Source organism: Sapajus apella, unplaced genomic scaffold (assembly GCF_009761245.1).
Source record: "Sapajus apella isolate SASKATOON/1434 unplaced genomic scaffold, GSC_monkey_1.0 scaffold69, whole genome shotgun sequence".
In the NCBI taxonomy this organism is placed as follows: domain Eukaryota; kingdom Metazoa; phylum Chordata; class Mammalia; order Primates; family Cebidae; genus Sapajus; species Sapajus apella.
Genome location: NW_022437009.1, coordinates 11164527 through 11187226, shown reverse-complemented (window position 1 = coordinate 11187226; position 22700 = coordinate 11164527). Strand labels below are relative to the sequence as shown.

The 22700-nt window shown below is 39.9% G+C and overlaps 1 protein-coding gene and 1 pseudogene across 4 annotated transcripts in view; both read left to right on the top strand.

The window, feature by feature from the left end:
• The first annotated feature begins 3978 nt into the window (after positions 1-3978).
• The window catches only part of GPSM2 (G protein signaling modulator 2), a 49517-nt gene continuing 30795 nt past the window's right edge, over positions 3979-22700 (top strand). For 2 of the 3 annotated variants that reach the window (XM_032249904.1, XM_032249902.1), the window contains exons 1-2: positions 3979-4227; positions 12595-12894. In XM_032249904.1, coding sequence (XP_032105795.1) covers positions 12839-12894 — 56 coding nt within the window. In that variant the 5' untranslated portion in view covers positions 3979-4227; positions 12595-12838. The remainder of the gene's footprint in view (positions 4228-12594; positions 12895-22700) is intronic. The other variant, XM_032249903.1, reaches the window with a different exon arrangement.
• LOC116531187 lies at positions 7353-7630 on the top strand (annotated as a pseudogene). Its single transcript, XR_004260307.1, has one exon. The product of XR_004260307.1 is annotated as a 40S ribosomal protein S29 pseudogene (transcript).

The following is a 22700-nucleotide window of genomic DNA, read 5'->3' as shown; positions in this document are numbered from 1 at the left end:
TATATATAATATAAAATGTTATATATACATATTATATATAATATTGTATCTGAATATATATTATAAAATATTATATATAAAATATTGTAATATCAGAATATAATATATATATTTATATATATAAATGTATATATATTTTTTTGAGAAGGGGTTTTACTCTTGTATATATATATTAAGTAATTCGCATGTTTAAAGCCTTCCACTGGCTTCCTAAAATATTTAGAAAATAAAGGCCAGAATCACTACCCTGGCTTACAAAGGCCTATACTACCTTTTGTATGTTTTCTTCTTTCTCACTTCAGCCACAGTGGCCTTCCTCCAGTTTCTCAAATCCACAAAGCTCTCAAATCCTGCAAGATTCTTGCAGGACCTTGCACTGGCTGTTGCCTTTGCCTAATGTGCTTGTTTGAAGGCCGGTTCCATTTCATAATTCAAATCTCAGCATGAATGCCATTTTCTCAGAGAGGCCTTCCTTACCTTGGCCCCCAATCTAAAGCAGTCACTTATTCACTCTCACATCACCCTTCTTTTAACTCTCTGCATGGTACCTATTATAACCTGATATTTTTCTTTTTCTTTTTTTGAATCAGTGTCTGAATCTGTCACCTAGGCTAGAGTGCAGTGGCTGGATCATAGCTCACTGGAGCCTTGAACTCTTGGGCCTCGGCTTCAGCCTCCTGAGTAGCTGAAACTAAAGGTGTGAGCCACCATATCAGGCTAATAAAAAAAAAATTACTTTTGTAGATACAGGGTCTTGCTATGTTGCCCAGGCTGGTCTCAAACTCCTGGCCTCAAAGAGTCCTCCCACCTCAGCTTCCCAAAGTGCTGGAATTACAGGTGTGAGCACACCCAGTCCTGATATTTTTCTTTTTTTTTTTTTTTTTTTTTTGAGACGGAGTTTCACTCATGTTACCCAGGCTAGAGTGCAATGGCGCGATCTCGGCTCACGGCAACCTCCACCTCCTGGGTTCAGGCAATTCTCCTGCCTCAGCCTCCTGAGTAGCTGGGATTACAGGCACGCACCACCATGCCCAGCTAATTTTTTGTATTTTTAGTAGAGACGGGGTTTCACCGTGTTGACCAGGATGGTCTCGATCTCTTAACCTCGTCATCCACCCGCCTCGGCCTCCCAAAGTGCTGGGATTACAGGCTTGAGCCACCGCGCCCGGCTGATATTTTTCTTATTATTTATTTTTCTTGAGCTCCAAGAGATCAGGAGATGTGTTCTGTTGTGCTCACTACCATATTCCCTGTACCTAGAACAGCTCCTGACACACAGGAGAAACTTAATACAAACTTGCTGATACTGTAATGAATAAGCGGAAAGCTGAGGATGAAAAGAAGCCAACCATTTAAAGAGCTTGGGGGAAAATCTAGGCAGGGAGGAGGTCCTGAGAGAACCTTGAGGCTTAGCCTGTTCTAGGGCACCAAGAATGCCCTGTGTACTTGGAGGAAAGTAAGGCAGCAGGAGGAAGAAATTGAGAAGAGAGAAATTGGCAGGGGCAAGATGGCTGAAGGCCTTTTTCCCCCATAAGGAGTTTGGATTTTATTTTAAATTAAATGGGAAATCACTAAAGGCTTTCAAGTAGGAGAGTGACCTAATCTGACTTACAACATTCAAAAAATATTTTTCAATTTGAGTGATTAGGAAGATGGAAGTAACTAATATCAGATATAGAAATAACATATGTAAGAGAAGATTTGCAGAGGGAAAATAATTTTGAACATGCTGAATGTAATGTACTTCGGACTGGGCAAGGGGGCTCATGCCTGTAATCTCAGCACTTTGGGAGGCTGAGGCAAGAGGATCCTTTGAACCCAGGAGTTGGAGACCAGCCTGAGCAACCTAGTAAGACCATGTGTCTACTGAAAAAGAAAATTTCCTAGACATGGTGTCAAGCCCCTGTGGTCCCAGCTACTGGGCTACTCGGGGGTAGGAGTGGGGTGAGGTAGAAAAATTACTTGGCCCTGGGAGGTTGAAGCTGCTGTGAGCTGTGATCTCCAGCTTGGGTGACAGAGGGAGATCCTGTCTCTCTCTATATAAAACTTCCTTTGTGGCTTTTGTAGTATCCATACTTTAAAAGAATTCATGATTAAGAAGGAATTAATACCTACCTCTGAAAAAGTACAGCCAGCCAATTCGGTTGCTATTTATAAGAACCTGATACTAAGGTGGTTGTTGATAATAATGATAATAGGTATCAAGTATAGAGCAGTTTCTATGTGTCAGGCCCTATGTCAACCAGTTAACAACCTTACCTCACTGAGGCATCATAGCAACCCTTATTAGAAGAGGCTTTATTATATTTTACAGTTGGGGAAACTAAGGCTAAAGAGGATTAACTCATTCAGGGTCGATCAGACAGTAAGTAGCAGAGTTGGAGTTCAAACCCAGGTCTAGTTTGATGACAAAGCTTTACTCCAGAGAGACTCTGGTCTTGGTATCTGGGTTTTTGTTGTTGTTTGTTGTTGCTGTTGTTGTTGTTATTTGAGACTGAGTCTCACTCTGCCACTCAGGCTGGAGAGCAGTGGCGCGATCTCGGCTCACTGCAACCTCCGCCTCCCAGTTCAAGCGATTCTCCTGCCTCAGCCTCCCGAGTAGCTGGGATTACAGGCACCCGCACCACGCCGGGCTAATTTTTGTATTTTTAGTAGAGATGAGGTTTGCCATATCGGTCAGGCTGGTCTCCAATTCCTGGACTCAGGTGATTCGCCCACCTTAGCCTCCCAAAGTGCTGGGATTACAGGCATGAGCCACTGCGCCAGGCTAATTTTTGTATTTTTAGTAGAGACGGGGTTTCACCATGTTGGCCAGGCTGGTCTCAGACTCCTGGACTCAGGTGATCCGCTCGCCTCCGCCTCCCCAAGTGCTGGGATTACCTGCGTGAGCCACAGCGCGTGGCTGGTATTTTGTGAAGAATCAACTACAAGGTGACACAATTTTGGGGTCACCTTGATATGGAGGAGAGGGGAATGGAAATAAAACTTATTCTTCCTAGTGTCTTTTTTAGAATGTGGGTACTGAAACTGAGTAAAACTGCCACCCAATTTTCCTGGAAACCAGCGATTCTGCAGTTGACAGAAGTTTGCTTTTCCAACAGCTAGAAACGCCAGGGTTGTGGCACAGCCTCAAGAACTGAGGCTGCCTTGTTCAGACTTTCACATGGTCCCTCTGTTCCTTCCACAGAGGACTCTTTTTCTTCTACATCCCGCATCTGCCGCTTTGGACACTCCTTCTCTAGGGCGGCACCAAGCCTTCCAGAAAGGCGGCGCTGGTTTTGTGCTCCATTTTTAAAGGGGTATAGGCCAGTCCCTACCTGAACTCTGGATGACATATATATATATATATATGTATGTATGTATGTGTGTGTGTGTGTATATATATACATATATATATATATGTGTATATATATATATATATTTTTTTTTTTTTTGACGGAATCTCACTCTGTCGTCCAGGCTGGAGTGCAGTGGTGCAATCCCGGCTCGCTGCAACCTCCGCCCCCCGGGTTCAAGCGATTCTCCTGCCTCAGCCTCCCGAGGAGTTGGGATTACAGGCATGCGCCACCACGCCCGGCTAATTTTGTATTTTTAGTGGAGATCGGTTTCTCCATCTCTGAGGTCGGGAGGCTGGTCCGACCATGCCCGCCTCAGTTTCCCAAAGTGCCAGGATTACAGGCCTGAGCCCCCACGCCCGGCCAACTCTGGACGATATTTATTGCTCTACTTTTTAATGTCTGAAGCATAAAGAAGAGGACAGGAAAGAAACTTCCATCTGAGGGTTGAGGACACGTCCTCAACGCTTCATTGATCAGCAGGGGAAGATCAAGCTCCCAAGCCCACCGTCACCTTGACACGCAGACTGGTTACCAGCACTGAGAAGAGGGGGCAGCCCCGCCCCGCCCCGCCCCGCCCCGCCCCGCCCCGCTACGCCGCCCGCCATTGGCCGGTCCGAAAGACGCGGGGCGTGGCCGGTTTGAATGCGAGCGCCTGGAGCCGGGGCGCAGGCGCAGAGGAGGGCGGCGTTGAGGCCGGCGGAGCGGCGGCATCCCCTAGGTGGCGGAGGGAAGCTCGGGGGAAGCGAGGGGCGCCCAGAGCTCTGGCCCACGTGACCTGCCGGGGGCGGGAGCAGGGGGCTGCCTGGGGGAGGGGCGTGACCACCCGCCTGTCGCCCGAGGCGGCCGCCGCTGCAGCCTCGCAGCGCACCAGGAATCCGGCCCGCCGGAGGTGAGCGCTGCCGCGACGCGGGGTCTGAGGCGTTTGAGGGGCTCTCGGAGGGAGGTGGCAGGGAGGGGTGCGAGTGCCGGGCTTCTTTGTCTGGAGGTCTGGGGGCTACGTCCTTTGTTCCGGGAGGAGGTCTGGCAAGGGGCTTGCGGCACCTCTGGGCGCTGCGGGGATGCGGCGTCCATCCAGGGCGTCCGGCTCCAGAAACTAGAAACTCAGCGCGAGGAGTTGCTGCTTTTTTGTTGCAAAGTCTTAAAATGAGAGTAAAGCGCAAGAGCCTCGTTCCCGAGTCTCTTTTTAAGATAAAAAGTATGCTAGAGCCCAGCGACTTCATACGTACTCTGAATGTGAGTAACAAATAGTGAGTTAAAGCCCGAATCCCCGTGGAATTCAATCTGAGGCTGATCGCGATCACTTGGAGTCGGCCGCGTCCCACCTAAACCAGGCAGTTTATAGCAAACACCTGCGTTGACCATGTTTAAATTACTGAATTTTTGGGCACCAACTGGTCAATTTGCCACAGAAATTGGTAGTTGCTACAAAAAGTAAGTAAACATAAAATATTAAGAAAACCCTTTCCTGAAATCTATAGGATACCTTCACATAAAAAGTGAAAAATGTCTGTAATTTCCTTGTTTTAATAGTAACCAACTAGGGCATTTGAACTAGTAGCATTTGAACTCTGTAAAGAAAACGGGTAACGATGGAAATTTTATTTTCCTTAATGCATAATTTAACCGCACCGTAGAATTAAACGAAGAAGGTTCTTGGCTTTCCTTTCTGTTGAGTTTGCACTGGAGCGTTCGTGGGGTGTGTTGGAAGTTAACAGGACCAACCGAGCTGAGCTTTCAGCTGCCAGTTTAGAAGGGCGTACCGAAGATTTCTGGCCTGATAATAGCCGGTGTGATTGCATCTGATAAATGCCACTTTTGCTTGGGTTCTCACTATTCAAGAGCAGCTTTAGTAGATTGTTTAGAAGTGAATAAACAACATTAAAAAGGGAAGATCACTGTTGGTTGACACGATGTGTGTAAGAAGAGTTGGGGGGGGCCTCCAGGATCGGAGCGGTCTCACACCTCCGCTTCTTTACAACTACCATGGAGTCGTTTTCGCAAGCTGTTTCCCAGGCCATTATTTATAATTTAAGTATTGGAGCGGTTACAAAGTAAAAAGTTGTGCGATATTGTTGTAGAGGCATGTCTCCAAAATCCAAAGTCCTCTCTGGCCAGATAAGCAGTTTAATTGTATGTTCTGACGTTATTAAATAAGAAATTCGGTTTTACGAACATATTTTAATATAAATCTGAGACTTGGTACTAGACTAATTACAACAGTGATAAGTTATAGTACGTAGTTTTTTTTTGTTTTTTTGTTTTGTTTTGTTTTGTTTTGAGACGGAGTTTCACTCTTGTTACCCAGGCTGGAGTGCAATGGCGCGATCTCAGCTCACCGCAACCTCCGCCTCCTGGGTTCAGGCAATTCTCCTGCCTCAACCTCCTAAGTAGCTGGGATTACAGGCACATGCCACCATGCCCAGCTAATGTTTTCTATTTTTAGTAGAGACGGGGTTTCACCATGTTGACCAGGATGGTCTCGATCTCTTGACCTCGTGATCCACCCGCCTCGGCCTCCCAAAGTGCTGGGATTACAGGCTTGAGCCACCGCGCCGGGCCAGTGCGTAGTTTTAAAAATGACTTTTTCATAAACATAAAGTATTTCTAACATCTATCTAAAAATGTTTGTAATTAGCTCTCTGGAATTTTAAAATTGAAAACCTGACATCGATTTAGATTATTCTAAATTTATTTTAATAGATGTATTAAATATGTCTATGCTGTAATAACAGTTACTGTTATTACTACAGCACTATGTTGAGTACTTTTGTTGTGTATCAGAGCCAGGTCCTGGGTCAGATGCTTTATAAATCATGTCTGTGATTATCACGACACATGTTAGGTAAGTGTCAGTATGCCCACACCAACTGAGAGTTTAACTAGCGTAAGATCATATAACTAGTAAGTCACTGTGCTGAGATTCAAATCATGGCCTGATCCCAAAGCACATGCTGTATTGCTTCTGTGTGTCCATTTAAATCTCTGCTGTGTCTCTGGATTCCATCTGCAGGGACAAGTTCTACTTTAAAGATGTCTGTAGGTGCTGTGTTTTGTTGTAGCTTGGCAGAAATATTTCAGTCTTTCTGCTGGAACTATCTTGCTTCATTATCTTATAAATCATCTTACCAGTCACATATTTTCAATATCCTTTTAATCATTTTTATACAAAACATTTGTAAGTGAAGAGTAAGACTTTTCTGAGTTTTTTACATAAATATGAATACAATCTTTACCGTGGAGAAGAAATGTATTACTGTCCGGTTTTCTCACTATTACAGGGTTCTTTCGCCTCGCCATAATTTCTATCTTCTTCCCAGGCAAGAAATAAAAGTTTCTTGGGCATCTCTTATGTGCAAAGCAATGTCTGGTGTTGTGAGATGACAAAAGAATGCTTCCTATTCAGTAGTTGTTTCCCCACCCCTCTCCCCATTCCTGCCTTATATGTTGCTGCCAGTTTATCTTCCTAGCAGGGATCCAATTTGACTATTCCTTTGTGGGTAAAAAATCCTGCAGGGTTCACCACTGTGCAGATAAAAGGCTGAATATGTGCTTCTGCCACATATTCAGAGTCCCTCACAATTTGTTACTGCTCTGCCCCTCAGACTTCTTTAATACCATGCTGAACCCAATGTGCTTATCCTGAACACATTCTGTGCATTTCTACCTCTCCCTTTTTCTTGAGCCATTCTTTCCCTTGACTTTCTGCCTTTCCTTCATTTGCCCAGTAAGATCTACCATCCTTTAGTATGCAGTACAAACTTCCTTGCTTCCAAAAAGCTTTCCCTGGTCCCTTTTAGTTAGAATTGTTCTTCCCATTTTATCTCAAAACATTGTTGAATAGAAACATTTATTTTTCCACAGAATGGTAACAACTTTTGGGAAGAGTAGACAAAATCATGTTTAATATGTTTTCCTATGGAGAATTCTAAACTCAAACTCTCTAGGGACCCTCTCTAAGCATTTATAATCTTTCTGCATATGGGATTTATTTCTGCTTAAAAATGTGTTTGGGCCTTCCTTTTACCTCGTTGCCTTTCTGAGAGCAAGATGGGTCACCAGCAGCTGTACTGGAGCCACCCGCGAAAATACGGCCAGGGTTCTCGCTCTTGTCGAGTCTGTTCAAACCGGCACGGTTTGATCCGGAAATATGGTCTCAATATGTGCCGCCAGTGTTTCCGTCAGTACGCGAAGGATATAGGTTTCATTAAGTTGGACTAAATGATCTTCAAAGGATTATCCAAGACACCTACCATGAAAAACCATGATAGTTCTTTGTACATAAAATAAACATTAAAAAAAAAAAATGTGTTTGGGCCAGGTACAGTGGCTCACACCTTTAATTTCAGCACTTTGAGGGGTCCAGGGGGACAGATCACTTGAGGCCAGGAGTCAAGACTAGCCTGGGCAACATGGCAAAAACCATGTTGAATAGAAAATAGAAAAAAATAGAAAATGGAAAAAATTTGTTAGGCATGGTGCTGGGCACCTGTAATCCCAGCTACTTGGGAGGCTGAGGCAGGAGAATCACTTTAACCTAGGAAGTGGAGGTTGCAGCGAGCCAAGATGGCACCACTGCACTCCAGCCTGGCAACAGAGTGAGACTCCATCTCAAAAAAAAAAAAAAAAAAAAAGTGTCTGAAGCCAATTTTGCCTTTTTAAAGTCCTGTTAAGAAAAGTGATTTGTTGTCATTTACTAACTCAAGAACAATGCTTAGTGGAAAGGACCATTTCTTTTCTATTTCACTAATGAGCTTTAAAATTATCATGTGTATGTATTCATTGATTGAAGCTGATGACTGACCATCATTGGTAGTAATAAATGGCTACGCTTACCAAAAAGGTTTATACAGTATGTAGTTCAGATGATCTAACCTGGAGGCAAGAAAAGTAAGTTATATTTATTGTCTGATGAGTGTTACCAGTTTATATAGATCCATGGATGGAAGAAACAGACCAAAAAAAACAAAAAAAACAAAAAAAAACAAAAGTTTTTGGCATTTAAGTGGCAGTCAGGATCAGATAGTTTAGATAAATTCAAGGAAGCACAAAATGTAACTTGGTTTGCAAACTTTTTACTGCCAGTGGAGTAAAGGAGGGCTAGGACTTCTTTGATAAAGAGTTAGCCTTTTTTGTCTCCTCTGATTGCATACCTTGGACAGTGCCTGGAAGTACACTTAATTGTCTAAAGAGAGTCTATTCTGACTTTCTAATCAGTTAATTCAATGTGAGGCAGTGAGAGCTATGTACTAGTTGATCTTTCTTTATGTTTCTGTCAATTTCTGGGATATGGCAAAAAAATGATTGCTTTTTCTTTATGGTTAGTTGCTGTGATATAGCAATTTTGTTAATCGTGAGGTTTTTGGAGCATTGCTTGGAAGATGCTATTAAGAGACAGATTTGTTCCTTGCAGATTGTTAGTTGTGAATTATAATGGAGGTTAGAGGTTGAACTTGATGACTTCTCAATTTCCTTTCAAACTTATAATTTATTTTTCAATTCTTGATCCTGTGATTAAATTTTCTTATCCTAATGAACAAATTTGTAATTTAACATTTGTTGCAGATTTTACTAGTCTTACACTGTATACACACACATTGTATCTGGGAAGTAGGTTTGTTAACTCCATGTAATGAGGAACATGAGTGAACACATTGTTGCTAAATTGACTAGAGAGTTCTTGAAACATGAATCATGAATCAAGAATTGCTTGTTTGTTCAGTGAATAATTTTTTTGTGAAATGCTACCTAATTGTTATGGAGACTGTAATGTAAGAGGCACTTTTTTGGATATTCTTCCTTTGAGAATAGTAATACCATATTATAAATTGCCCTTATTAAAATAGTAAATAGCATTCTTTCTGTCTTCTTGGTTATTTTAATGGTCTTAGAAATGGCTCTCTGCAGTTTTCATCAAGTATTTTGAAACTTCATTGATTTATATTTACTTATTAATTTGTTAAACATGTAAATGCTACATGTTTATATCTTAATGAGTATGAAATTAACATTTTATATTGTTGTGATATTTAGAATTTTATTAAGAACTCATGGATGAGAAAATTATTTTATTTTTTTAGAGACAGGATCTCACTCTTTGGCCCAGACTGGAGTGCAGTAGTGCAATCATAGGTTACTGTAACCTCCAACTCCTAGGCTCAAGCAATCCTCCTGCTTCAGCCTCCCAAGTAGCTGGGACTACAGGCACAGGCCACCACACCTGGCTGATTTTTTAATTTTTTGTAGAAAGAGGGTCTTGTTATGTTGCCTGGGCTAGTCTTGAACTGCTGGTCTCAAATAATCCTCCCAAAGCACTGGGATTACCAACGTGAGCTGCCGGGCCTGGCTGAGATAAATATTTAACTTTAATATCAGTATCTGTGGGGAATTGGTTCCAGGACCCCCTGAGGATACCAAAATCCATGGATACTCAAGTTCCTTATATAAGACATTATAATATTTGCATGTAACCTATACACATCTTCCCACAAACTTTAAATCCTCTCTAGATTACCTATGATACCTATTACAGTGTAAATGCTATGTAAATATGATATTATTTAGGGAATAATGTCAAGAAAAAAAGTCTGTACATGTTCAGTAGAGACACAACTATTCATTTTCTTTCCTGAATATTTTTGGTACGCGGTTGGTTGAATCTACTATTCAGAACCCACAGATCTGGAGGGCCTACTATAACTTAATTCTAAGGTAAATTAATTGTAATACCCCTCTTCTCCATTTTATAAATAACAGCCCAAACCTTATAGAGGATAACGAGAGATAACTTCATTGCCAGTTTAGCTATTTGTGTAATCTAGACGCACTTTGGAGCTATTGCTGTGAGTATCCACACTAATTCCCTTTATTTATTTATTAAGGAAAAAAGAGGCACAATAAAATTCTGAACAAAAGGAAAAGAGATTTGATGTGTTGATATGTTGATAGCTGCTACCTGTCTTTTTGTCATTTCTTAAAATACCTCTTCCTGGCCAATTCTGTAGCATGCAGCTGTCATCCCAGCTACTTGAGAGGTTGAAGCAAGAGGATCACATGAGGCCAGGAGTTCCAGGCTGCAGTGTGCTGTAAATCATATGTGAATAGCCACCGTATTCCAGCCTGGGCAACATAGCAAGATCCCATCTCTTAAAAACAAAATAACAACAAAAGATAGCACTTCCTTTGTTGGCAAAGGGAAGGGATAAGAGGAATAATATTTTGTGTTTCTTGCATGCTAAACTTGTTGTTAATATGAAAACCTCATTTCCTCTAGGAAACTTCGTCAGTATTCCCAAGGCTGTTTCTTTCTACCTTCTTTCCTCTCTCCTTACTGCTCTGTTCCATATTAACCTCTTGCTGTACTTAATTAGCAGAGCAGTGAGTATTCATTAGAGTCTGGTTTATGTTATAGCTGAAATACTTAAAAGGATGTTATATAGAAGAGGAATTAGGCTTTATTGTATATGGCAGCAGAGGAAAAAGTAGAACAAATGGGTAAAAATGGAAGGACTGCTCAAAGTATGGAACAATTTTCTTATAGGAAAATTAGGATTAGCTGCTTTATGACCTATCTAGGAATGCTATAGTAAGATAGGGGACTAGCTGACCTCTAGGGTTGTTCATAACCCTGAGATTCCAGGACTTTATGATTGTATATCTACTAATTTATCTCATATATATATATATTTCCTTTGTCTTTTTCAACTGTTATCTCAGAGATTATAGTTTATATCTTATGTGCTGTGGCTCTAATATATTGGTATATATTCATTTTTATTTAAAAGTTCTCGGTCCTGATCACTGAAGATTTTGCCTTTATTCTATTTTTCTTTCTCATCCTCCTATTAGATATATTTTAGAGCTGCTCATTTTGTCCTCCTTTTCTCTGAACTTCTCTTTAGTATTTTTTTTGTCTATCATTCTCTCTTTAGCTGCTTAACTAGCACATTGAGGGTTTTTTGTTGTTGTTGTTTCGCAGGGGTAGACAGAGTCTCGCTGTATCACCCAGGCCGGAGTGCAATGGCATGATCTTGGCTCACTGCAACTTCCACCTCCCAGCTTCAAGTGATTCTCCTGCCTCAGCTTCCCAAGTAGCTGGGATTGCAGGCATGCGTCACCACGCCTGGCTAATTTTTGTATTTTTAATAGAGACAGGGTTTTACCATTTTGTCTAGGCTAGTCTTGAGCTCCTGGTCTCACGTGATCACCTGCCTGAGCTTCCCAAAGTGCTGGGATTACAGGCATGAGCCATTGCTGACCTTAACTAGGTACATTGAGTTATGAATGTCAGTGTTCATGGTAGTTTTTTGTTGTGTTTTGTGGCAGGGCCATACTCTGTCACCCAGGCTGGAGTACAGTGCCGTGAACATTAATACTTCTAATAATAGCAAAAAACTACAATCCAAATGTCCATCAACAGCAGAATGAAAAATATATTTGGTATACAATGGAACATGATACATGCAAGCTGTAGCTGTGTACAATAATTTAGAAGAATTTCAAATATAATGTTCAGAAAAATCATACAAAACTACATGGTATCTTATTTAGGACTATACAGGCATTTGTGGTAAAGTTGTAAAGACAAGCAAAGGAATAAGGAACAAATTTTAGTTTAGAAATCATCTTAGAGGAAAAAGGAAGGAGATGGGTTAGGTTGGGCTATCCAGGAGATTTTAAATGCAGTGGTAGTGTTCTTTATTTTAAACTGAATGATGTTATATAAATACTTGTTGTGTCATTCTTTTTACTATATATAAATTTCCTAAATTTCTTTTGTACCTACCCAATATTAATCAAAAACATTTTAAAGACCTTAAAGAGTTTAAGTAGAATATATTTTGAGAGCAACTGAATCCAACTATGACCTAATTATCAGTGTGATATCTTCTTTGAAGAAATAAATTTAGTGAGTTTGGAGTTGACTATTTCAAATAATTATTGAATTTTCATTAGATTTGTTAATAGTAGTTTTTAAAAATTTAAAGCCGCAATTTTTAAAAAATATACTGTTCATTTATAGCAGAAAATATTACATACAATTATTGAATTTCAAACCTATTTTAAAAATTAAACTATACAGTTCTCCACCCCTATTTAGAAACTCCATGATGACAGTTAAGCCCTGTGCTTGCTTCTGTAGTGATTGACATGACAGCAGTCTGTGGAGTTAGCTTGTGATTATGTACAGGTCAGGATTACTGTAGGTTATTCTTTGAAAATAGGACTTCATGCAAAGCATCTTGTATTCCTTTTGCAGAAATGTTGCTGAAATGCTGCTGAAAGGGCCAGAGATGCAAGAATTTGGGACACATTTTGAACCTTTAAAGCTGTCTGACATTGACCGCCTTTCATTATTAATAAAGAAGAAACAGGAACTTAGGATGTATTAACACCAACTCATTAATATACTAACCGGACAGTGTTCTGCAAACAATTCTGCATTGTAAATGACTGGATTGGCACAAAATAAAATTATTTCATTCAGCTTATAATATGCCTCAATGGAGGAAAATTTGATAAGCATGAGGGAAGACCATTCTTTTCATGTTCGTTACAGGTAAGACTATTGCTGTCTTAGTGGATGACTTTTAATCCTTATTTTAAAATGTTTTTATCACTCACCATTTCAAGTTTCAGTTGAAAATACTCAAAATATACCAGCCATATATTGTCTGTAGACAATGTTTTCTTTTTGTTCTAAGTTCTTGTGTCCTTTCTATAGGAAAATGGTAGTAGAGACCAATTATATACTATGGTTTGTTTAATGTTCTTGGGAACAGTTTATGAATAATTTCTTTATAATTTGTAACTTTTTATAAAATGCAAATATGTGAATGAAATGTGTTTGAAAATCTTTAGGGCTAAAAGATGGATTTTTTTTTTAAATGTGGTTTGCTGAAGAACCTAATCTTTACATTATAATTTAATGGTGATCTTTTAGAAATGAGCTTTTTATATTTATTTTATTTTTTTTCTAGGGTATTGTTTTGATTCCCTTCTCATTTCCTTTTCTGTATATTTGTAATTTAATTTATTTTACTTTTTGACTTCTGTATTATTAGAAATGGGAGTTTCACTATATTGCCCAGGCAGGTCTCAAACTCCTGGGTGCAAGCAATCCTGCCTCAGCCTCCAAAGTAGTAGGAACTACAGGTGTGTGCCACTGCATCTGGCTTCTTATTTTATCTTTAAAGGAAATTTTATTTCACAATCATTTTCTATTTTAAATATTTACCTAATCTATATTAATATACATTATTAGAATAAAACAAGCATTGCTCAAAAGAAATGTTATTTTTAAGTGTAATGTCTAGTGATGTTTTGTGGTGTTTTGCTGATTTAATACATAAGACCACATTGTTACATGAAGTAGTGGTTTGGTAATCCCTAGTTTACTCCAGAAAGCAAGTCAGGCTAAGGAAAGGCACCCACATTCTCTCACAAGCATCATGGGCCCGAGGGAAATGGCCTAGCTCCTGTAGGACTTACAGCATTCCCTTGGATGCCCAGATGGACTGTCTGCATTCCAGGTGGAAGGTTGCAGATTGTAGGGACCAGCGTTACCAGCTTTGTTCTGCATCTACAAGTATCTTTCACAAGTACAACACACTCCCTTTGGCTACATCTTATATATAAATGTTATGCACATGTATGTGTGTCAGGAGGGTGATGGTGCTCCCCACTGATCTAGATCAGGATCCAAATCAGACATATACATCAGGAAAGGAGTGAAACTGGCCAGATAGCAACCAGCCAGCTCAAGGCAATTGCTGCTGGGCAGAAAAGGTACAGAGTCGGCAGGTCTTCCTGATTTTTCAGGAGAGCACAGGAAATCTGAATATCTGAATTTTTTTGAGACAGTCTTGCTCTGACGCCCAGGCTGGAGTGTAATGGCACAATCTTGGCTCACTGCAACCTCCGCCTCCCAGGTTCAAGCAATTCTCTTGTCTTAGCTTCCCGAGTAGCTGGGATTACAGGTGTGTGCCACCATGTCCAGCTAAATTTTTGTATTTTTAGTAAATACAGGCTTTTGCCATGTTGCCCAGGCTGGTCTTGAACTCCTGGCCGCAAGTGATCTGCCTGCCCCGGCTGCCCAAAGTGCTGAGATTACAGTCATGAGCCACCGTGCCCGGCAGGAAATCTAAATCTTTAATATCCTGTCGCCAAATCTGAAATGTTGGCAGCTAATGCAAATTTTTTAAAATGTGGGTTGAACATTTTAAGGTGGTGGGGGAAGGCCTGTAACAGACCCAACTCTAAAAAACCACACAGGCAAGGTCAAGGAGGTAGAGCCCGAGGTTTTGAGAAAGCTTTTCTCCAGAACATAACATACACTTTCCCTGGGACTCCGAGGCTCTAACCCTCCTGCACCTCAAGGCCCAGAGCACCAAGTGTGAAGTCCTCATCTCCTGGTCTTGCCCGCCTCATTACCCTCCATGTCTCCTCATCGCACCCTCCATTCCCCAAGCCCCATTGGTTCCTCTGCCTCCCAGACTTTGCCCATTATTCCTTGGATGGCCTAGAATCCATTACCTGCCTTCCTCCTGGGCAGTGCCTGCAAGCCAGGCTCCCATTCTCGTTCCTCACTCCTGGACGGTTGCATACAGACCTTCCTATTGCATCCTTCTAGATGGGTTGCTTAGGTGTGTCAGCCACAGACACCAGGCACCCAGTGTCAGTCCATGAGAGCATGTAGCCCTCCCCCATCCATGTGTGGAGCTCAGCCTTCATAAATGAGCATTTGGAAGGAATGGGTATTAAAGTCAGAATAGGTGGGTGCTTCATAAACATGATAACCAGTAGCCAGTTTAATATTTAGTGATAAAATATTAATGACATTTCTGATGCAATTAGGAACAAAACAAGGCTATCTGTACTATGATTGTTATTTAACATTTATTCTGGAAGTTCTGGCAATTTCACTAAACGATAAATGCAAACCTAAACATAATCATTTAGTAAGGTGATTAGGTAATAGGGTTTTTTTGGTTTTTGGTTTTTGTTTTGGAATAGAGTCTCTGTCACACAGGCTGGCGTGAGTGCAGTGCTACAATTTTGGCTCACTGCAACCTCTGCCTTCCTGGTTCAAGCAATTCTCCTGCCTCAGCCTGGGACTGAGTAGCTGGGACTACAGGCTTGTGCCACCATGCATGGCTAATTTTTTGTATTTTTAGGAGAGACGGGGTTTTGCCATGTTGGCCCAGCTGGTCTCAAACGCCTGACCTCAGGTGATCCACCTGCCTTAGACTCCCAAAGTGCTGGGATTACAGGCGTGAGCCACCGTGCCTGTCCTTTTTTCCCCTCCTTGAGGCAGAGTCTTGTTCTGTTGTCCAAACTGGAGTGCAGTGGCATGATCACAGCTTACTGCGGCCCCAACCTCTCAGGCTCAAGCAATCCTGCCACCTCAGCTTCCTGAGTAGCTGGGACTACAGGCATGCCGGCTACTCTTTTTGTAGATATGAGATCTCACCATGTTGCCTGGGCTGGTCCTGAACTCCTGGGCTCAAACAATCCACCTGCCTTGTCTCCTAAAGTGCTGGGATTGCAGGAATGAGCTGTCGTGCTCAGCTGGTAATAGATTCTTTATCAAAATTGTTACAAGTTAATTATTAGATAAACATCAGAATATCATAGCAATGAATAGAATTCAAAATTTCAGAACAAGGGTGTTTTCCTTTTTTTTTTTTTTTTTTTTTTGAGATGGAGTTTCACTCCTGTTACCCAGGCTGGAGTGCAATGGCGTGATCTCGGCTCACCACAACCTCCTGGGTTCAAGCGATTCTCCTGCCTCAGCCTCCTAGAACAAGGGTGTTTTCTACCAAATTTTAGATGTCTTAACATATTTAGGAAATAAAAGATTTATTATCCTGTAGAGCAAATGGTTCATGTTAGGAAGGATCATGCCAAGGAAGTTAATGTAGGTAAGATGAGGACATGTCTATTAAAAATAAAAGTTTCAAGTAAAATAAAACAGAAGACATATAAGATGATTAAGATGAACTTTTAATATATAAAAGCTCTCATCCTACCCTTTACTTAAATTTCCAGAAACCTAGGAGTTACATACTTTTTTCCTTTCTCTCCGTATTCAGCATGAAGTATTGCCAGTTTCATCTCCTGAATGTTTCTCAGATTCATCTACTCGTGTGCGTCCTCCCCACCATAGCTTTAATTGGGATCCCCAGGATCTTCCTTCCAAACTCCCTCCATTCTTCACCTCTTGGAACCCATCATTTTGATTTGCCACTTGTGGGCTCAGTCTCAAAACACTGAGCTAACTGTGCAACCTCTGTTTAATACCTGGGGTGGCTCCTAGTCACTGAGCCAAGCTGAACATAGAACAGAAGATCTTCCATTATCTAGCTTCTGCCTACTCCTTGGACCTTACTTCCTGCCATTCTTTACCTTGCACTTTGAGCTCTGGTTTCCTGCATGTCATGCTATTTCATCTCAGTGTCTTTGCTCATGCTGTTCCCTGTGTTGAATTCCCTTCCCACTTTCTTTGTTTAGCTAATTCTACTGAATACCTAAGATATCACTCAGAGATTATGTCCTCCCAGAAACCATTTCCGAGCTCCATGGTTAGGCTCTGTGCCCTCCCTGTGCTCATATTACAATCTGTGCATTTTCCTTTCTTAGCACCAACTATATTAAAATTAAATGAATCTGTTTTTATGGTGCTCTCTTCCTCCTCACCTCTCCCTTTGACCATTAGCTCCTCAGCTGTGGTCGCTCCTCAGCAACCATGATAATTAGCATGTTGTCTGGCACATATTGAACTTCAATGGAATATGAATGTAATAAGATGTTTATCTTTCTTGCTGAGCATTTTGAAGATTAGTGTGCTTTCTAATATTGGAAGAACAGTAGGTAAGGAGGTATGGCTTGTACCTCTGCCTGTTGGAAGATCTTAGAATTGTCTTTTTTCCATGATACAGTTAGGTCAAACATGGCTGCACATTGCTATAGGACTTCACCAAGGGAAACTTAAAAATCTGTACTGTCTGTAATGGGTCTATACCAAACAAATCCCTGGCTTTATCAGTGCTCTAAGATCAGCATTCTGTATGTTGATTGGATTGTCGTATAATTGGGGGTAATAATTTGAACCCTTTATGTTAGCCCATAGCCTAGTATAAGTTACTCTTCTACTCTAGTAAATACTTGTGAAATGTTTTATCCACTTGCTGCTTCCATTGTGGATGTCCTCATCTATCCCTGGAGGAGTTTCTGTGGCACAGTGAATTTTTAATTTTGAAATGCAGTGTTTTTTGAGATACTAAGTAACCTCCTAAGGGACATCAGAATGCTTTATGAAATATTTTTCACCTATTTCAGAAGGTGGAGATTGATATTAAAATACAGTTTATTTCTAAGTTTTAAAAAATTACATGGTTGATTTTTAAGGAATTATTAATTTTTTCTGTATGATAATGGTATTGTGATTATATTCTTTGAAAAACAATCTTTTAAAAATACATACTAAGGTATTTACAAATGAAATCATATGCTTTCTGGAATGTACTTCAGACTAATCTGGGGTTGGAAGAGTAAGGATGGGAGTAGAGATGAAACATATATTGATTATATATGTGTATTATTGAAGTTAAAAAACGGATACATTGGGTTTCTAACACTAGTTTTCTCTAGTTTTGTATTTCTTTGGGAAATGTCATTTATAGTTGTTACTGTGAATAATAAACATTTCAGTACTTTAATATTGTAAAAGGTAGATTATTGCACATAAGTTGTGAAGAAATACAGATATGGTGTTGAATTCTTTAATTTTGTTAGATCAATGTAGTTGTTAATGTGCTTTTTTGAAGAATAGTTTAAGGTAACATGGAGTAATGGAAAGAACACTGGATCTGGAGACAAAGACAAAGTTTCATATCTCAGCTTTGCCATCCTGTGATCTTAAGCAAGTCATTTAACCTGTCTAAGCATTAGTTTCTCCTTCTGTAGCAGTGCCTATCTCAGAAGGTTATTTTTATTTTATTTTATTTTATTTGAGATAGGATCTGGCTCTGTCGCCCATGCTGGAGTGCAGTTGTATGATCTCAGCTCACTGTACCCTCTGCCTCTTGGGCTCAAACTATCTTCCCACCTCAGCCTCCTGAGTAGCTGGGACTACAGGCGCATGCCACTACAGCCAGCTAATTTTTTTTTTTTTTTGGTAAAGATGGGGTTTCATCGTGTTGCCCAGGCTGGTCTCGAACTCCTGGGCTCAAGTGATCCACCCACCTTAGCCTCCCAAAGTGCTGGGATTACAGGTGTGAGCCACTGCACCCAGCCTCAGAGGGTAATTTTGAGAATTAAGTTTGATCAAGGTTTTTAAAACTAAATTACCATGCTTGCTTTATTTTATTGATTGATTTGAGTCAGAGTCTCTGTTGCCTAAGCTGGAGTGCAGTGGCACAATCTCGGCTCACTGCAACCTCCGCCTCCCAGGTTCAAGTAATTCTCCTGCCTCAGTCTCTCAAGTAGGTGGGATTACAGGTGTCCGCCACCACGCCTGGCTAATTTTTTGTATTTTTAGTAGATACAAGGTTTTACCATGTTAGCCAAGATGGTCTCAATCTCCTGACCCTCATGATCCACCCACCTCAGCTTCCCAAAGTGCTGGGATTATAGGCATGATCCGTCGCGCCTGCCACAATTTTGTTTTTTATTTTTTAATCATTTTCTTCTTATTCTATGTTGTTAATCATCCTAACCATAAAAAATGTAAATCAAGATAATTGAGCACACTTTTCCTTTTAAAAAATAAACAAGAAAAGCTCGATATATGTGGTAAATTGAATGGATGAAAATTGTTTATTGGGGCTAAGACTGGTGATGGAAAAGGTCCATGCCCAATTAGAATACAAGCTAGGGTTTATGAAAGAAGATTCCACAACCACAGAAATGGAAAGCATAATAGAAAAAATGGAGAGTACTCTTGTTTTGGCTCTTAGGTCCTGAATTCCATCATTTATTCTTAAATAGTATGTAAGCCCTTTGAAGTAAGAGTCAGGTATGGACAAAATCGATGTTATTAAGTTTTTAGAATGATGTAGCATCATGATTTTAATTCTTTTGCATTCAATGACATACTGTGAACACTAAGCAAAATTAAGGAGATAAAGAGGATAATCAAGTGCAAAATCGAGTGTAGAAGAAAAGTTAAAAATAAATTTTTTTTAAATGAAATAACACAAGTTTGCACAGGAAATGAGGAATTTTAGCTAAAATGTCCACTTTATTAGCAAAAATGAAAACACTTCAGTTAAGGATGGTAGTACTATGTCTATTTGAAGTGTATTAGAAATATATTTGATTATACAACTAGATAGGCTATCAGAAGAATAAAAGAAACTTTGTATGTGGGATGTATTTTCATAGAGGGGTATTTTCTTGGTTTTTCTTCTACATCTGGGTATGTTCTTTGTTTTCAACCCAACTGGTAAACAAAGGAAGTAATTCTATTCTCTCATAGAGACAGAAAGGATATGAAATTACTTTCTCTGTTACTATTTAATGATCTTCTAAAAAATTTATAAACCAACCTGCCCTATTTTGCAGGCATAAACCTATATTTGATTCAGAGGTTAGAGATGTTTGCCAGAATATTGACTTCTTTTCTAATAAAATACACCAGAGCTGGAATCTATCTAAGAATTAATCATAAACTAGGGAGTTTTGGACGTTATTTCAGGTATTAGTCACTGAAATAAGTTTTCTAAGATAATCTGTCCTGTAGGGCATTCTCACTACATGGACTTCAAGGACAGCCACATAGCCATCAAGCTTCCAGTTTGCTACCGCTGTCTCTTATATGACAGTTACGTAAAATGCCTTTTAAAAAATGTGTCACACTTACAGTGCCATTCTACCTATAGCTAAGTTTTGCTGGATGCCACGTCATTTGGCTCAGTGGTTCCAGTAAAATATTCTGTAAGCTTAAATCCAGAAGATCAGTTATTTGTGGTGAAGTTACTTGTGTGAAGAAGATACTTCTCAGCTTTATATGAATATAGGCTAACACTTTTATACTTACGATTTTTAAATGTTGTTCACATGAATAGCCAGTTCTGCCTTATTCCTAATTTCCTGGCCAGCAACTCAGTCATCCTGAACTGATGGTGCTATCATGTGTGACCATTTCCCCACCTCTCCCTGAGTGAAATGATGGGCCATCATTAGTATTCCATTGTATGGTGGCCTGTAATTTTTTTTACTATGTTCTAAGCTCCAGTATCTATTGGTGGACATTTAATTCATTTGTGGTTTTTTTGCTGCTGTGAATATCCTTTCATAAATATCTTCTTGAATTTGTGTGAGTATACCTTAAGATCAATTCCTAGTACTGAAAATGTTTGAGATATAATTTTTAACATAATTAGAATGCTTAAATTAAAAACTTTTTGTAGGAAATTATATTTTACATATAAAAATGTCTTTTTCAGTTTTGTTCTATAATATTTTTTAAAGTTCATTGGTTTCCGTTTTTAGACAAATAAAGACAACCAGTTCAAGTAGTCATCTGGCAAAATTATCCGTTAATAAAAATCACATTTTGGCTGGACACAGTCGCTCATGCTTGTAATACCAGCTACTTGGTAGGCTGAGGCAGGAGAATCACTTGAACCCAGGATGCAGAGGAAGCAGTGAGCCAAGATCATGCTATTGCACTCCAGCCCGGGTGACAAGACCTAAACTCCATCTCAAAAAAAAAAAGTCACATTTTTACATATAAATATTTTGTTGACTTATTTCTCTTTATACATAGAATATGACAATAACTTCATAAAATCTTAGATATACTCAGTTTTTCTTTTATGAAATCTCTCACTTTCAGAAATGCAATTCTAAAGGGCGGTTTTCATTTTTGGAAGACCAAAATAGGCTTTATTAATTGTGAAGTGACAGATAAAGAAACATAAATGTAGCAGTTTAAGGTTTCTGATTTAACTGATTATCTTTCTATGTATTTTCCATCTTCTCTTCTGTATCTAATTGGCTTGTGGTCTAATGTTGTAGCAAAATGTTAGAGGTTTACTTGCCTTATTTTGCATAGATCCATAAAATGAAGATGGGGCCAGGCATGGTGGCTCACCCTGTAATCACAACACTTTGGGAGGCCAAGGCAGGCAGATTGCTTGAGGTCAGGAATTTCAGACCAGCCTGGCCAACATGGCAAAACCCTGTCTCTACTAAAATTACAAAAAGTAGCCAGGCATGATGGCACATGCCTGTAATCCCAGCTGCGTGGGAAACTGAGGCACAAAAATCACCTGAACCCAGAAGGCAGACGTTGCAGTGAGCTGAGATTGTACTGCTGCACTCCAGCCTGAGAGACTCTTTCTCAAAAAAAAAAAAAAAAAAAAGTGAAGATCAGCAAGCAGTAGCCATTGGCTAAATCACTTGAATTCTAAAAAAAAAAGAACTTGAAAATTACCTATTGGAATTGGCTACATACATCTGCTTTTTCTGAACCAAAAGTCTGCTTTGAACCTTTGCAATTGGCTCTGTTAATCTTTGTCCAGGCTTTTAGCTTCATCAGATATATTTTCCACTTTACAATCCCATTTTAATTTATGGCTTTAAGGAATCTTGAAATTTTACGGACTGAAAAATAGCACTCAAACATGTTAATTGATCTACCACTCAATATACAAAGTATCATATTTGAATGATATTAGGGTGAGTGATGGTTTAATTCACATTTCTTATAAAAGCACTGATTCTCAACCCTAACTTGTACTTTAGAATTACCTGGGGCTTAAAAAAAAAAAATACAGATGGCCAAACATCACCCAGAGAGTAGAATTTAGCATTGAGAGTTTTAGAGAGTGCTCTAGGTCAGCTCTGCTGTTGTACAGCCAGCATTAAGAACCACTGCTCTATTAGCGTGGCTCAAAGCTCATTCTAGTAAGGAGTAATTTAGTGCTGTTACAAAAATTAAAATGTTTGATGAGCCCTATCAGAGCTTTTCAGAGTGATATGTATACCATTGGTGGTACATAGGGTAACTTTACTCACTTTTAGATTTTAATAATTACATATTTGTTCAGTGTATATTAGAACAGGGGTTGCCAGCCCCCAGACCACAGACCAGTACTACTGTAGTCTGTTAAGAGGTAAGCTGCAAGTGGGCAGGGCTAGTGAGCATTTCCACCTGAGCTCCGCCTCCTGTCAGATCAGCAGTGGCATCTCATAGGAGTGCAATCCCTATTGTGAACTGTACATGCAAAGGATCCAGTTTGTGTGCTTCTTATGAGAGTCTAATGCCTGATGATCTGTCACTGTCTCCCATCACACCCAGATGGGACTGTCTAGTTGCAGGAAAACAAGTTCAGGGCTCCCACTGATTGCACATTA